Source organism: Hyperoodon ampullatus (assembly GCF_949752795.1).
Source record: "Hyperoodon ampullatus genome assembly, chromosome: 10".
NCBI lineage: Eukaryota > Metazoa > Chordata > Mammalia > Artiodactyla > Ziphiidae > Hyperoodon > Hyperoodon ampullatus.
Window position 1 is genome coordinate 80,552,666 of NC_136923.1, and position 13,832 is coordinate 80,566,497.

General features: G+C 41.8%; 1 protein-coding gene across 2 annotated transcripts in view; it reads right to left on the reverse strand.

The window, feature by feature from the left end:
- Positions 1-13,832, reverse strand: part of PKHD1 (PKHD1 ciliary IPT domain containing fibrocystin/polyductin) — a gene marked incomplete at both ends in the record, with an annotated part of 432,913 nt that overhangs the window by 204,679 nt on the left and 214,402 nt on the right. For both annotated transcript variants that reach the window (XM_079712827.1, XM_079712826.1), the window contains 2 exons: positions 4,467-4,662; positions 6,061-6,238. In XM_079712827.1, coding sequence (XP_079568953.1) covers positions 4,467-4,662; positions 6,061-6,238 — 374 coding nt within the window. The remainder of the gene's footprint in view (positions 1-4,466; positions 4,663-6,060; positions 6,239-13,832) is intronic.

Sequence of the window (13,832 nt, forward strand, 5' to 3'; positions counted from 1 at the left end):
CCCACGTCTGTGAGATGGGACTCTGACATACCAGACCTTTTGCATAAGTCAAGCCCAGAACAAATGAGGCTTTATCAGGCCCCAGTGATGAGGGGGTCTCATCTCCCTTTGAAGTGGAGCGGAGCATGGGGCCTAGCAGCTTTTCCTCCTTTGGACCAAGCAAACATCCTGCTTTTGATACGCTACATGCTCATTATCTCTGCCCCATTTAATGATTTTTGATTGAAGGGTGGCGGCTGGGACGCCGAGAAGATCGTTAGAGAGGCTCCATCCAGCCAAGCCCGCAAGAAAGGCTTTCCTTGTGCCCGGGCGTAAATTCGGAATTTCTTAACAGTATGCGCTTGTTCTTAGAGGCAGATAAGGGCAGAGCGTGAAATTCTTAATTAAGCAATAAATAGAGAGTGGGGTGTCAGCAGATGTAGCCGGTAGCCATGGCAACGGGAATCACATGGGCAAGAGAGCTGAGACTAGATGTAGGCCTCGGGCCTGGGCCTGACTGACAGCTGAAGAATCCTACAAAGCTTGTAAACCAGATTAATTAGCTGACTAATTATTTCATAGCGTGAATGTAACTAAAAAATAAAAATAGTTCACCACGAACTAAAACATCCCTGGGAAAAAAACAACAGGGACAGAGGCAGTGGGAAACTGGCTGTGTAAGTCAGAGACAGGAGTGCTAGTGAATCCAATCACAGAGACTGAAAAAATGGGCTCTCTGGATTTGACTCCAAGTTTGACAATATGAAGGAACGCTTGTTTTACAGTCAGACCCGTTCGCAAGCATGGTGTAGAAGTTGCAGTTCACCACTGCTGTTCATGATAGTTTATCACACCAAATATTGCCCCTCCGGGATCCTATCACAAACTATAGCACACAAGGACTTCACTTGTGGTCTGTTTTGTAAGTGGCTCCTTGGGCAGAAATCTAAGGGGCTTTAGAAAGGCTTTAGAACCAATCTCCTTAAGAAAGATTCTTAAATGAGCAAGGTTATCTTATTCTGTGGGTAACAATTGCTTAAGTGATACTAAGTTTCAATCAGGGGGCCCATATATCATATACACCATGTTATCATGAATCTGTTATCTTACAAAAGCTAGTCAAGGAAAGTAGAATGAGACTCTTTCAGACAAGTTATGACAGGTATATGGAATTCAAGGCACCTGAGATTGACCACCTTCCAGGAAAAAAGAAACATTCTAGAGAAATAATCTACTGAGAAAATGTGTAATAAAATAACACGGCATGCTAATCACACTTGAAGATGTTTGGGTGTTTTGTACCACAATTCCAAGAGATAAGTAAGTATTCTTAACCTCGTTGTATAGATGCAGCCACGGAGGCATGGAGAATTTATAATTCTGTGCCCCGGGTAAAACAGCCAGCCAGCCACTGATTAAAACCCGAAGCCCTAAACTCTGGCCATGAGCTTTCCAAAGAAGCTGCATTCTGTAAAGACATTGCTGAACAAAGACAAAACTTGCCTTGGTAAAGAAGAGAAAGGCAAGAGTCAAAAAATATTATATGTGCAGGACTTTTTTCTTTGTCATGGGGACCAGTGAGAAATTTTCTCTTGCACCGCTGCCTGGCACCCCCCACCCTTGTTGGTCAGTGGCCCATGATTACTGAGTGGGCAGCACGCTCTAGTGGAGAGAGTCACAGCCAGGAGCCAGAATGCCTGGGTTCTGCTCTCTGCCATTCTCGGCTGGGTCAAAGATGCGTCAGGCATCTTAAATCACACAGCAAGGAGCGAAATAGAGGAAATGAAGATAATTGTGATTTTTTAAAAACTTCCTCTCTGGGGGGATGTGGTAGGGCTGCACACAAACAATACAAAAGATGGTCTGCTTAGAAGTGGTCAAGGAATGAGTGAAAGCCAGCCAACTGTCAGTGGAGCAGGACTCCAGATGGAAGGCCAGCAGGGAAAGAAGCAGTGTCCCCCCAACCATGCCCACCCCCCAAAGCCTGACAGGAAACTCGGTGGACCTGGAGGAGGGTCAAGCAGCCTCCCTATAATAAAATGAACCTTCTGTATACACAAACTCCCCCTGGGTTTTTTGTTGTTTTTTTTTCATTCCAGGAATATGTCCACATAGACTGTGAGGGCTTCTCTTCTTGGATTAAATGTATTTTATGTAAATTATCCCAATCACAGAGACCTATAAAGCCCCACGGTCCAAAGAAAACAATTAAGTGAAAGGAACAAACTAATCAACATGTAACTGGAACTCTACTGCTTGGAGCCTTTTTGAGGGGTCAGCCACAGCTACCTCACTGCCGTTGGGCTGTTGGTCTACGGACACCATGGCAGCCTCCTCATCAGCTGCCTAGTGGCGGTGCAGACTTTACACAGAAGACATCCAAAATCATACCCAATCCACACAACCCAATGTAGCTGCGTGGGACACCACCATGGAAGACCAGTGCGAGCCTCAGTTCCTCCAGAAACCTCAAGTCCTCACTGTGCCAGCCCAGGAATGGGAACAGGCCTGGCTCTCGCCACCTACCTACTCCATTCAGACAGAGGATGGCGGAAGCACAGATGACCATGAAAGCTGCTACTTGGAGGACTAGGAATCCTCTCCAAGGAGTCAGGGTATCCAACTTTACTAAACATTCCAGCAACCCTCTGTGACTTCCTGTTCCTTGTCCAACTCATATTATTCAAAAGTGGAGATACCAAGGTATTCTGATACAAAGACTCTTTAATTAATAAAAGGCATCTGCCTAATAAAAATGGTTTATACTGAAATATTCATCTAAGTCCTATATATGTACATATATAATACAGATGCACATCTACATAAAATATATATATATATACTTATACAGATATGCATTTATACCATATGTGTAAATATAGTATAATACTATAACTTGCTGTTAATTCAATAAATAATGGGGGGAAGAAAATCTTTAGCTGCATGACTTGATTTTGTTTTCTTTGTGCCACAAATGTTCCTTTATCATGCTTGGTTTATGTGACTGTTCAAATTAGTTTACAGTTCATGAACAAATCTGATCAATGGACAAGACAGGCTCCTCAGAAGCATGCTAACTAATAAAACAAGAGCAATTTGAAATTAAAATTTTGTTTCAGAATATACATCAAATGAAAAGCCATAGTTAAAGTTAATGGCAACTATTTGCTCTTGCTTAATGGCTGTATTTGACTTTAGTGGTAAAACAGTCTCAGGGATCTCTGTCCATCCTGATTTTTTATAGTTTTAGGTTATATTTATGGATGAATCAAATCAGAAATAAAATTTGAATGGTACAATTCAGTGCAAATAAAATATAGAGCAATCCATTCGGCCAAGACTTTTTAAAAACCCGGGAAGCACCATCCTCTCCTCTCTGGTGCTATTAAAATGTAATCGCCCCAGGGCTCAAGTGTAATCAGACCCAGTTGACAAATGGCTAGGCAGAAGTGAGAGGGACAAAGAACTCAGGATGCCTACCAGCTCCCTAAACCCTTAGGGCCAAGTCTGGCTTGTGGCAGAGACTGGGACTTGCCATGCTTGATATGGCCCTGATTTCGACCAGGATCTATTAAGACCAATTCATAACAAAATTGTCCTTCTAGAGACTCATTTTGTCAGATTCTCCTTCTCAGAGACCACACTGAGCTAAGGTTGGTATAAGTGGACACTATGTACTCAGAGTGATCAATGCTGAAATAATATGGAAAAGAAATATGAGATGAGCTCCAGGAAGTCAAAAGAAATCTATGGCCCTGACCCACACATTGGACTCCCGTGAAACATGCACAATAAGAAGGTAAGGAAATCCTTTTGGCCTCTGTTACTCTGCAATCACTGTAGGGTTTCTGGTTCTATAAAATGAGGCTCCTGGACCCTTCACCCTGATGCTGCCTCTGACACAAGACAAGACAGCCCATGCCCCAGCCCTCAGATAGCTTTCCATGCATCTCATTTTCCTGACCTCAGATTTCCTTCCAAGGCTTCTCACCTTCCACATTGACTACACTCCTCATCCTGCCTCTCTGTACCTTTGCTGTTCCTTGTATCTGTGATCACAACCAGCCATGCTGTCTTTACGTGCAGTTGACTTTTCTACAAATACAACATGGCCTTAACATGAATGAAAAATATGAATAGCAGTTAAAGTTTATTAAGCACTCGCTCTGGGTTAGACCCTCTGCTAAAGAATTTTACATGTTATCCTTGATTTAATTTCCTATCCTTTAGATACGTCCTTTTATTATCCCATTTTACAGATGAGGAGGCTGAGGCTTAGAAAGAATACCTGCACGATGTCCCATAGCTAGTAGGTGCTAGAGCTGGGATTCAAATGCAGGCAGTCTTATTCAGAGCCCAACCACTTAACCATAACACACAGCGGTCTCTTTCAGCTCCTCATCACTTCATAGCACCAATGTTTGGTATTCCAAAGGGAACAGTGGTTTCTGACTACGTGCTCAACATGCTCATCCAGTTATACTTACCCAGATAGGTGAGTTGTCTCAACTGGCTGTGGAAGAACCAGTCACAGCCTTGGTCCCGACCAGGTGATGGAAGAGACGGAAGGGACCGCCCCACTTGACTCCCGCACCTTATGAGGATGTCAGGGTAAGGCCACAGGTCTGTGTGTACCAGCAGCAGGTAATTCCCAGGAGCAAAGTTCTCGAATGTCGCTGAGTACTTGAAGTGAGAGAAAAGTACAAAAGTGCTCATTGAGTGAGGAGGACTCTTCCCAGAAAAAGAGTTACAAAGGACTCAGATGGAGTGGTTTAGAAACAGGACTGTTCACACCGGCTACTTTTCTTGTGGGAAATGGGCTTACTTAAATCTACTCCATCATAAATTCATAACTAAAGCTACAAAATCATACAGTGTGAGGACTGAAACCTGTAAGGTTCTTCTTGTTTAACAATCTCAATTAACAGAGGAGAAAACCAAAGTTCAGACAAGCGAAGTAACTTATCCCAGGTCAAACAGCAAGAAGAGACAGAGACACATGCAGAATTCCTGTCCAGTTTTCCCCAAGACTCAAACAGGCAGGCAATGATAGAAGTGCCATCCCTTTATAACAGTAACAGCTAACACGGTTGAGCATTGGCTCAGGTATCATTCATATCAAGGCATCCAACCCTTGAAAGACTCTGGGGATTCTTACTAGTATTGCCTCCATTTTATAGACGAACACACTGAGGCAGGTGGAGGTTCGGTAACTCTCCCTACATCACAAAGCAGGAGAGTGCTGATCTGGGACAGAGACCCAGGTGTCCACCTCCAGAGTCACCATTCTACTGCCTTCACCTTCCCAGAATGTTCTCATGGGAACCTCAGCGGAAGGGGAGAGAGGTGTACATTCTTCCTGAGAGCCATGCGTGGTGAGGGGATCAAATGGATTCTGCTTTGAATTCTTCAGATCTATGGCACACCTGCTTCCAGATCCCTAAGACCTGCTCTTATGACGTTTAGGGAGAATGTGTGTGATGAGACGGGAAGAAAGAAAAGTGTTAAAAGAAATACAAGAAGCTTGAGGAAATCCACTGGATTGATTTTCTTCAGAAAATGCACCTATTTTCCTTATGGTTTTTCCTACCTTCCCTCCCCCTAACCATCTGACTCCTTCAACCCAATCCAAACGAAAGGCTAGTGCCTTTCGTTTTCAGGTGCAAGTTAATCTTTGACCACAAGGTGGCAGTGTGCAATGTAAAAAAATGCCTTGTGAAGCTATTTTCTCTCGGCTACAAACACTACCCTGGGGTAAGTTGGTTCTTAACCCATAATATATAAGACTACAATTCTATAGGATGCTTAGAAGCTGTTTTTCATTGTATTAATAAAGTTAAAATTTCAGGCAGAACCATTCTGTGTTCAAGGTGAGGTTTAAAGGGATTCTAAATTTTTCAAGTTTAAGATAAAAGACAATCATACCTCAAATTCAGGTTACATTTATCTGGTCAAAATGCTGCTGTAGTTTTCTTGATCAGCACCAGAAGATGCTAATACCTGCAAACTATGGCATCACAGAAGGAAAGACGGGAACCCCTGGGGAATGAAATCTACCATCAAGTGGATGCTGGGGGTTACCTGCAGAGAGCTGTTGGTCCAAGGGCTCTCAAATCGCAGTGAGTAGGTCTCTTGATCCAAGAGCAGCGCCATCCAGCCATAAGGGTTAGACAGTGTGTCATGCACATAACTGACAGTGGTTGTCTTATTTCTGCTGTCCGTTATGGTTAAATCGTAAGAAACTTTTGGGGCATTGGCTCTAGAGTGATTTAAAAAGAAAAAAAGTGGGTGGTAAGTTTTTTGTCCAGCCTGGATCTAAGGCACTCCTCTCCCATCAGCTATAATTCATCTATTTTCTCCATGTACGTCTCTCGTCCCAGTGTCTATAGAGGTTTTAGTGGTCATGGTGTGTGTCAAAAAGCCCAGTGGGAAGGTGTCACTGGACCATTTGTGCATCACACTGACCTGTAACACTCAGATCTTAGGCCACTCATCAGTGCCATCTTAATGAGTTCATATAGGCCAGGACTATATACTATTATTTTAACAAAGAAATGTCCAAGGTCAGAATATTGCCATAGCCAGGGTTTATCAGCAGCAGAACGCGTATTTCACAGTCACTAGTTATCCCTCTGGGGAGCAGTGGCTGAAGCCCAGAACCTCAGAGCCTACCTCCAACGGCCCAGCAGGAACAGCCTCAGTAAGCTTCCCCAGAATGAAGAGGGCCCTGAGTCCTCTCCTGTGGGCTTACACGATGCCCAGGGCTCACTCAGTGCCGGTGGGTTTGCGTTCTTGCTTGTTAACAAGGAATGTGACATCCTGAAGCTAGAGACATTTTCCCTTTTTTGGTATCCTGCCCCTTGGCACTGGGCCCTGCACATTATGGGCACTCAAATCATGTTTGTTATACAAACAAAGCCTGCATGGAGGAGCTCTTCCCAAAAGCGATGCCAACTTCCCAATGTACAGAAAGGGTTTCTAGAAGAACAGCATTTAACCAAGTGAGGAAACTGAGACAGAGTATGGTAAAAGTAGTATGTGAACATTACAGGTAGAGCTAGAAAGTTTTTAATTTCTACAAAGTATTCTATGCAGCCCATTCTAGAAAGTGATTTTTAAGACTTCACTAGAAGATAAATAGATTTTGCTACCTGCTTAGACCTAAAAGAAAAAGTGGACAGAAAAAAAAAATAAAGCAAAAGCTAAAGAAAATCAACACCCATTACGACCATCCTTCCCCTTCTGGTTTAGTTTTGATGAGAATCTTTAACTGTAGCATGTTGCTACAGGCAGATAATTAAATTCTCAAAGTAAACGGAAATGAGACAAAGGAGGATGTTGGGTTTTCAAAGTGAGGGGTGATGTGAGCACATCGAAAGCCAATTTACAATCTAGTGGCATATTATAGAGAGGAGACTGGCTTTAGTGTTAAATGCTTGGGCACCATTGTCAAATGGGTGTAAGTTGGAAGTCTGTATCTGCGTGCACTAGGTGTATGAATTTGGGGGACTCACTGACCCTCTTTAAGCTTTAATTTCCTTTTTTATTTTAATGGAGACAACAACAGTATGTATCTCCTATAGCAACTGTGAAACTTAAAGTGATAATCTATCTGAAGTATTCAGATACTTAACCTAAGTAACCATCACTAAGCCCAATAAGTCTACCTGTAGCTCATTTAAGAAAGAACCTCAGATGTGCCTGGTTTGCCACTCTGTCTACTTATTTTACTGTCTAGAGTTTATCCAGGATATTTGGTCATTTAAAAACACACTCAAAACCTTTCATGGTACAGAGCTTTAGCCCTGGCAATGTAGCGCTTGATACATATTTCTTGTAAGATTAAATGCGTTTGTTTCATCCGTTAATAAGTAAAATGAAAGGGATAAAGAATGCTCAGGGCATTTGGAATAAAAGAACTACTCTTTCCCAGATGTCCCTACGTAGCATTCACCAAACCTTTAGAAATCTTGGGGTGGGGGGGCTTCTTCCTCTCTTTGGGCCTGGGATATGGAGGGCTTTTTCTGCATGTATATCAAGATTTAAATCGGAACTTAAGTAAATCCTGGACTCACATTCTTAGAATCAGAGTGGATATGAAGGTCATCCGTTCTAACATCCAATCTACTGTGGAAATTCCCTCCATAGTTTATCTTGTTCCTTCTTCCAGATTTGGGAGTTCACATATTCAAATTCCTCCTCCATTTATGAAATTTATTTGTAAATTTTAATTTTAGACAAGCTTGAGAAAGCTTAATTTTCTCCCTTGTATTTTCTAGCCCTTTCTCCTCAATCACTATGGCTTTCTCTTACCCTGACTGAAACCATGAGTCCCAGGGTCCCAGGAGATCAGCCAGCACAATTTGGCCCAACTAATATATTTACTAAGTGAAGATAGGTTACTGGGAAATAAATGTAAAACAAATGTGATAAGAAGAGATAAGTTGAAATACCAAAGAGGCAAATGAGTTAGCCGCAGTGAGGTCAATACATCAGGTGGGATTCTCCACAGTCCAGAAAATGATTCCGAGAACTTCAGGCTCTGAAAGAGCAGCCCTTCAGCTTTCACAGAGACATATGGGCTCTGGAAAATGAATCCCAAGACTGAATTCCAAGAAAGACTCACTGATAAATCAGAATTTCCATTTAATAATTCGCAGTGAGAAATAAAACTGCCTTTCACATAGTGGGTATTCAACAAATGTTTGTTGAATGAATAAATGAGTGTTGAATGGACTAGAACACTCTAACTGGCTACTTGGTGATGTTTGGTCCCAGGGAAGTCTACCCAGAAAGCCACATGAGTGTCAGGAGATTTCTTGTAAACTTACTCATCGAAGGATATCTTAAGTTATCAGATCCTGATACAGTCAACCCCATTATCAATAAGATATTCACCAAAAGGACTTATACACTTAAGTTTAGTGGTCAGAAAACCTCTCCTGGACATATACAAGCAATCTGTACTAACAGTGGACCCTGGTTTAGGAAGATGCTAAGATTTCCTTATGAACTTAGATTTCTTCTATCCTAGTTGAGTGTTCTCAATTAAACCACTTTTACATTAGGGTTTTGGGTTTTTTTTTTTTAACTATAGACCAAAAGAATTCTATTTGTTCAAATGTATCCATCTGTTCACATCTAATTACTCCAACCTGTATTTTGTCACTTACTTTGCCTGACCAGCCTATATTTTATCACTCTTTTCTTAAGAGATAATGCATATTTCCAGAAATTCTTCTTCATTCCAGCAATGTGGCCCCAAGAATTCCCCCTGGTCACTTGGACTAGACTTAATTATTTCTCAGATTTCTATCAGCATCACATTTATAAGTCAGTTTTAAGATCTAATTTCTCCTGATTCTGTCTCTATAGATTGTAATTTCACCTACTGAAGGAGCCATTTTTCAGGCCATACTCCCAGGTTTCAGAAGGCCCCTATAAACATGACCCTGTTTTCAAATATGTAAAACCACTAAATGCTAACATTAATTCAGCTCTATTCGTCTTTGGGACTTTTGCACCTTCTTTTTGACGCCCTTCTTCCAACAGTATCCAGTAATCTGATGCTAACCCCTTGGTCAACCAGAGACCCAACCATAGCACACTGTGATCCTAAACCATCCTCTCCTCTACCTTTTCCTAATTCACTGCCCGGCCCTACCAAGCCGCCCCATCCATCTTGACCAAGGCTCATGTGGGATGCAATTTCACAGGCACTCGAGGGCAGCATGAGCTTTCTCTAGGGAAATACAGGTAGAGGAGGAGGTTATCAAATATTCCTTTATCACAGTCGGTAGTGGAAAAGATCATATTGTGCATTCTGAAAAGCAAATCAAAACGTGAAAGACCCGTCTCCCAGTAGGCAAGAGGCCTTTTGTTGATCATCACCCCAAGGGCCAAAAATTCTAGGTCAAATCAGCTCCCATCCTTCTAGGCCAAATGCCAGCAGTGACAGTGGTGAGCTCTTCTGAAAAGCACCCAAAGAACATCAAGAGTAGAAGAATACCATGAAGAGAATTTACCAACCATAATTACTACAATTTTTGCTTGCCCTAAATAGCCACCAATCTCCCTCTCTTTACTGTTAATGAAGCAAAGGAGCACACAAGTATTTCTAATTTGGAGAAGCCAAGGGAGTCTGCATGGGCCATTAGCAGCAGAAAGCTTCATTACTAGGGGAAGAAGTCTCTCCCTGAACTTCTCATGGCTTTATGTGCAAAAAGTCAGGAGGCAACCAGTCCATTTGAAATGTTAACCCTTACCTCCGAGTCAGCAATGGCTCCTGTATACAATCAAAAAGACAAGAGGACTACAAGCCTTTCCTTTTCTATGAGGTAGCTTAATTTTTTTTTAATCACCAAGCCTGTTTTTAATTAAGGGACATTTTCCTTTAGAAATATAGCAGGATCGCTTGATAAAACTTCCCAACCTAAGTACCAATTTACAATACTAGTTGCATCAACAGTTACGTAATTTAGTGCCCAGACACTGTGCAGAACTGTTGAGTGTATACTGCCCACATTGTTGATTGTTAGGCAATCAACAATACCAGTGAGAACAAACATTAACCCCCTGGTTTGTGTTTACCATTAGCTTACTTCTCCTGAGGGTCCATATCTCTGTGTATTAAGACAAACACTGCACTGAGCTCTAAATGCTCTAAATTCGGAGCATTTGTGAAATAAACCCTTTATAATTACACATCTCCTAAGCCAGACACACCATAAAAACTAGCCCCAAATGGTACTGTCAGCATTGCCTGGATATTCATGCTTGCTGCTGTTACTCTCATCTTTTACTGCACAAAGAGGACAAAACTCAATATGTTGAGCACAGCCGACAAATTTTTGTGGCATGACTTTTCTTGAGCAACGGGGCTGGGCTTCCCTGGTGGCGCAGTGGTTGAGAGTCCGCCTGCCAATGCAGGGGACACGGGTTTGTGCCCCGGTCTGGGAAGATCCCACATGCCGCGGAGCAGCTGGGCCCATGAGCCATGGCCGCTGAGCCTGCGCGTCCGGAGCCTGTGCTCCGCAACGGGAGAGGCCACAACAGTGAGAGGCCCGCGTACCGCAAAGAAAAAAAAAAACAAAAGAAAAACGCTGGGCTCATAAGAAGTCCCTGTCAGAAGCTCACCACTGTCCTTCATTTTGAACAGTCTTATTTTTGCATAAGTAGCCCATCCTATACAGGCTGCTAACTGTGTATTCCCCTTGTCCCTGTGGCTACTGGTGTAAATAAACTGCACCTCCCCATTGGTGAGCAATAATAATAAACAGAATTTTTTTTAATGAAAAAAAGTCCTGTCCGAGAACCACTATTCTATCTGCTGATCTGCCATCACCCAGTGATAAATGACATGTATCAGTAAGGGGTTTCCTGTATATACTACCCTTATTGATTGAGAAACAAATATTTATCCTTCTGAGTAAGAAACCTAAGAGAAAAGAAACCCTAACCTTCAGTCTTTCTTCCAAACTTTTAACAATTCTTAAATTCACATAAAAAATAGAAATGATAGGCAGAGAGGCAAGCCGTATGAATCCTTGCGTTTCTGGCAGGTACACCCCACATCACTCCTCCATGACTTTGCAGATATATATTTCTGTTTATCTTTTTTCAGAGTTAGCTAAAGCAATGATAATTGATTGTAGAAAAGTCCCGAAATCAACCTAGCACCTCCCCAAAGGTAGTGTCTAAAGTTTTTGCGACACACTTGGGATAATAATTCTTGCTTATTATACCTTAATCCTTGAAGAGAAGCAATAGATGTCTATTGTCTATCTGTCTATCCTTCACATACTATTGCATCTCTTTCTTGATCTGTGGAATGCAGCTGGAATGGCTATCTCAGAACATGAAAACACCACCCTTGGAGCTACACAACTCCAAGGTAGACAACTACGTGTCAGGAATATTGAAAAACAATTTTATGCATCTAGTAGGGAGTTAGACTATAAAGCCTACCTTCTCTTTTATATATATGCACACCTGGTGCTGGTGGGGCTGACAGACTCCCCCTCATGAGCTCACCATCAGCCCCTCTTCCCAACTCCGTATTCAGTGATATCAGGACAGATGGTGTGAGAGTATTTTCACCACGGAATTAAGCAAATGCTACAAATCAGGGTCTTTATTCTAGAAAGCTAGTTGTGAAACACCAGCACACCCCTGGACCCGTTTATTATTCATGAAATTTAATAACCATGGAGTATTGTTGATGATATTCCTCAGTTTGGGCTCCATTTCGATGTTTAGATCTTTTTCTATTTTACTGCTGTAACCTCTGCTGCCGAGAGCGGATAAAACTTCTTGGAATTTTCCTGTCTCACATGTGTTTTTTTTGAGAACTGAAAAGATACCATTAGTGATGCTATGCCTATTTATCCCTAGGAAGGAGCGTTAGGCGATTATTAAAGGAAAAACTAGGCCACAATTTCCATTTCAACTCTTCTTTACTTTTGCATTCATAGAGGCAGGGGGTGCCTTGTACTCTGAACACTGACACATTAAGAGCAGTTCCATAGGTAAACACTGAGCACAAGCACTGCAGGGAAGGATATCAAGCAGGATCTAAGAATCAAGGTGATCAACAGCAACATTAACCATTTCTTTTCTAGGAGAAATAGGAAGAAAGAAACAGAAGATTTGGGGCACAATGAATCATAAACTGTGTCCTGAAAGACTCCAGATTCCACGACTTTCTGGGATATTTCGTTGGATAAGTGCAATGTCATGTGGCTATTGCAAAGTGTTCCCTAGTTTTCAAGAATTGGATTAAGTTTCATTTGAGCAAACCTAATTCCCTTGCCAGGCATTTGCTTCTCAGAAACGTAATCATCTATAATATTTTATTCTATTAGTAGTAAGTTTATATGTTGTTTTGTCAATCATAGATGTAGAGACTTTTTTTTTAAAACTTCTTTATTGGAGTACAGTTGCTTTACAATGTTGTGTTAGTTTCTGCTGTATAACAAAGTGAATCAGCTATATGTATATATATATCCCCATATCGCCTCCCTCTTGAGTCTCCCTCCCACCCCTCTGGGTGGTCACAAAGCACTGAGCTGATCTCCCTGTGCTATGCAGCTGCTTCCCACTAGCTATCTGTTTTACATTTGGTAGTGTATATATGTCAATGCTACTCTCTCACTTCGTCTCAGCTTACCCTTCCCCCTTCCTGTGTCCTCAAGTCCATTCTCTACGTCTGCGTCTTTATTCCTGTCCTGCCCCTAGGTTCATCAGACCATTCATAAATGTAGAGACTTTTGAAAGACAACATTTACTGAGTGCTTACTACATGCCAGACAACGACCCTGTGAGTTAAGTACCATTTGGCTCATTTTACTGATAGGACAACTGAAGCAGGAAGAGGTGAAGTAACTTGTCCAGGAACATATCTAGGAAGTGGCGGAGGGAGGGTGGGCTATGATTTATGCCTACAAATGATTCTTAATTACCTCTCTATTCTTCAGCCTTTAAAAAATAATTTCAAACACATGCATATATCTTGACTTTCTTTTATGTACTTCCTATTAAAACTCAGAAGGACTGGTTGGCCAACCTACAACATCTTGTAAACTCTTTTAATTTCCCTCACATTCAATTCAGTACATAATTGGAAGACAGGTCAAGGCTTGATTTACTGATATTTGAATAAATCTATGTCAACTGAAGGAGCTGTAGAGTCCTCTAAACCAAAAAAACAAATAATTCCCAGACGGTAATTGTGAAAGTTCATTCTCATTCTCCCCATCACAATTCTATGCATCTATACCACCAGGAAAAGAAAAGAATTGCAAATGTACGAAAACTGCTGATTCGGTGGGTGGGGTAGGGGCAGAGTGGAGAAG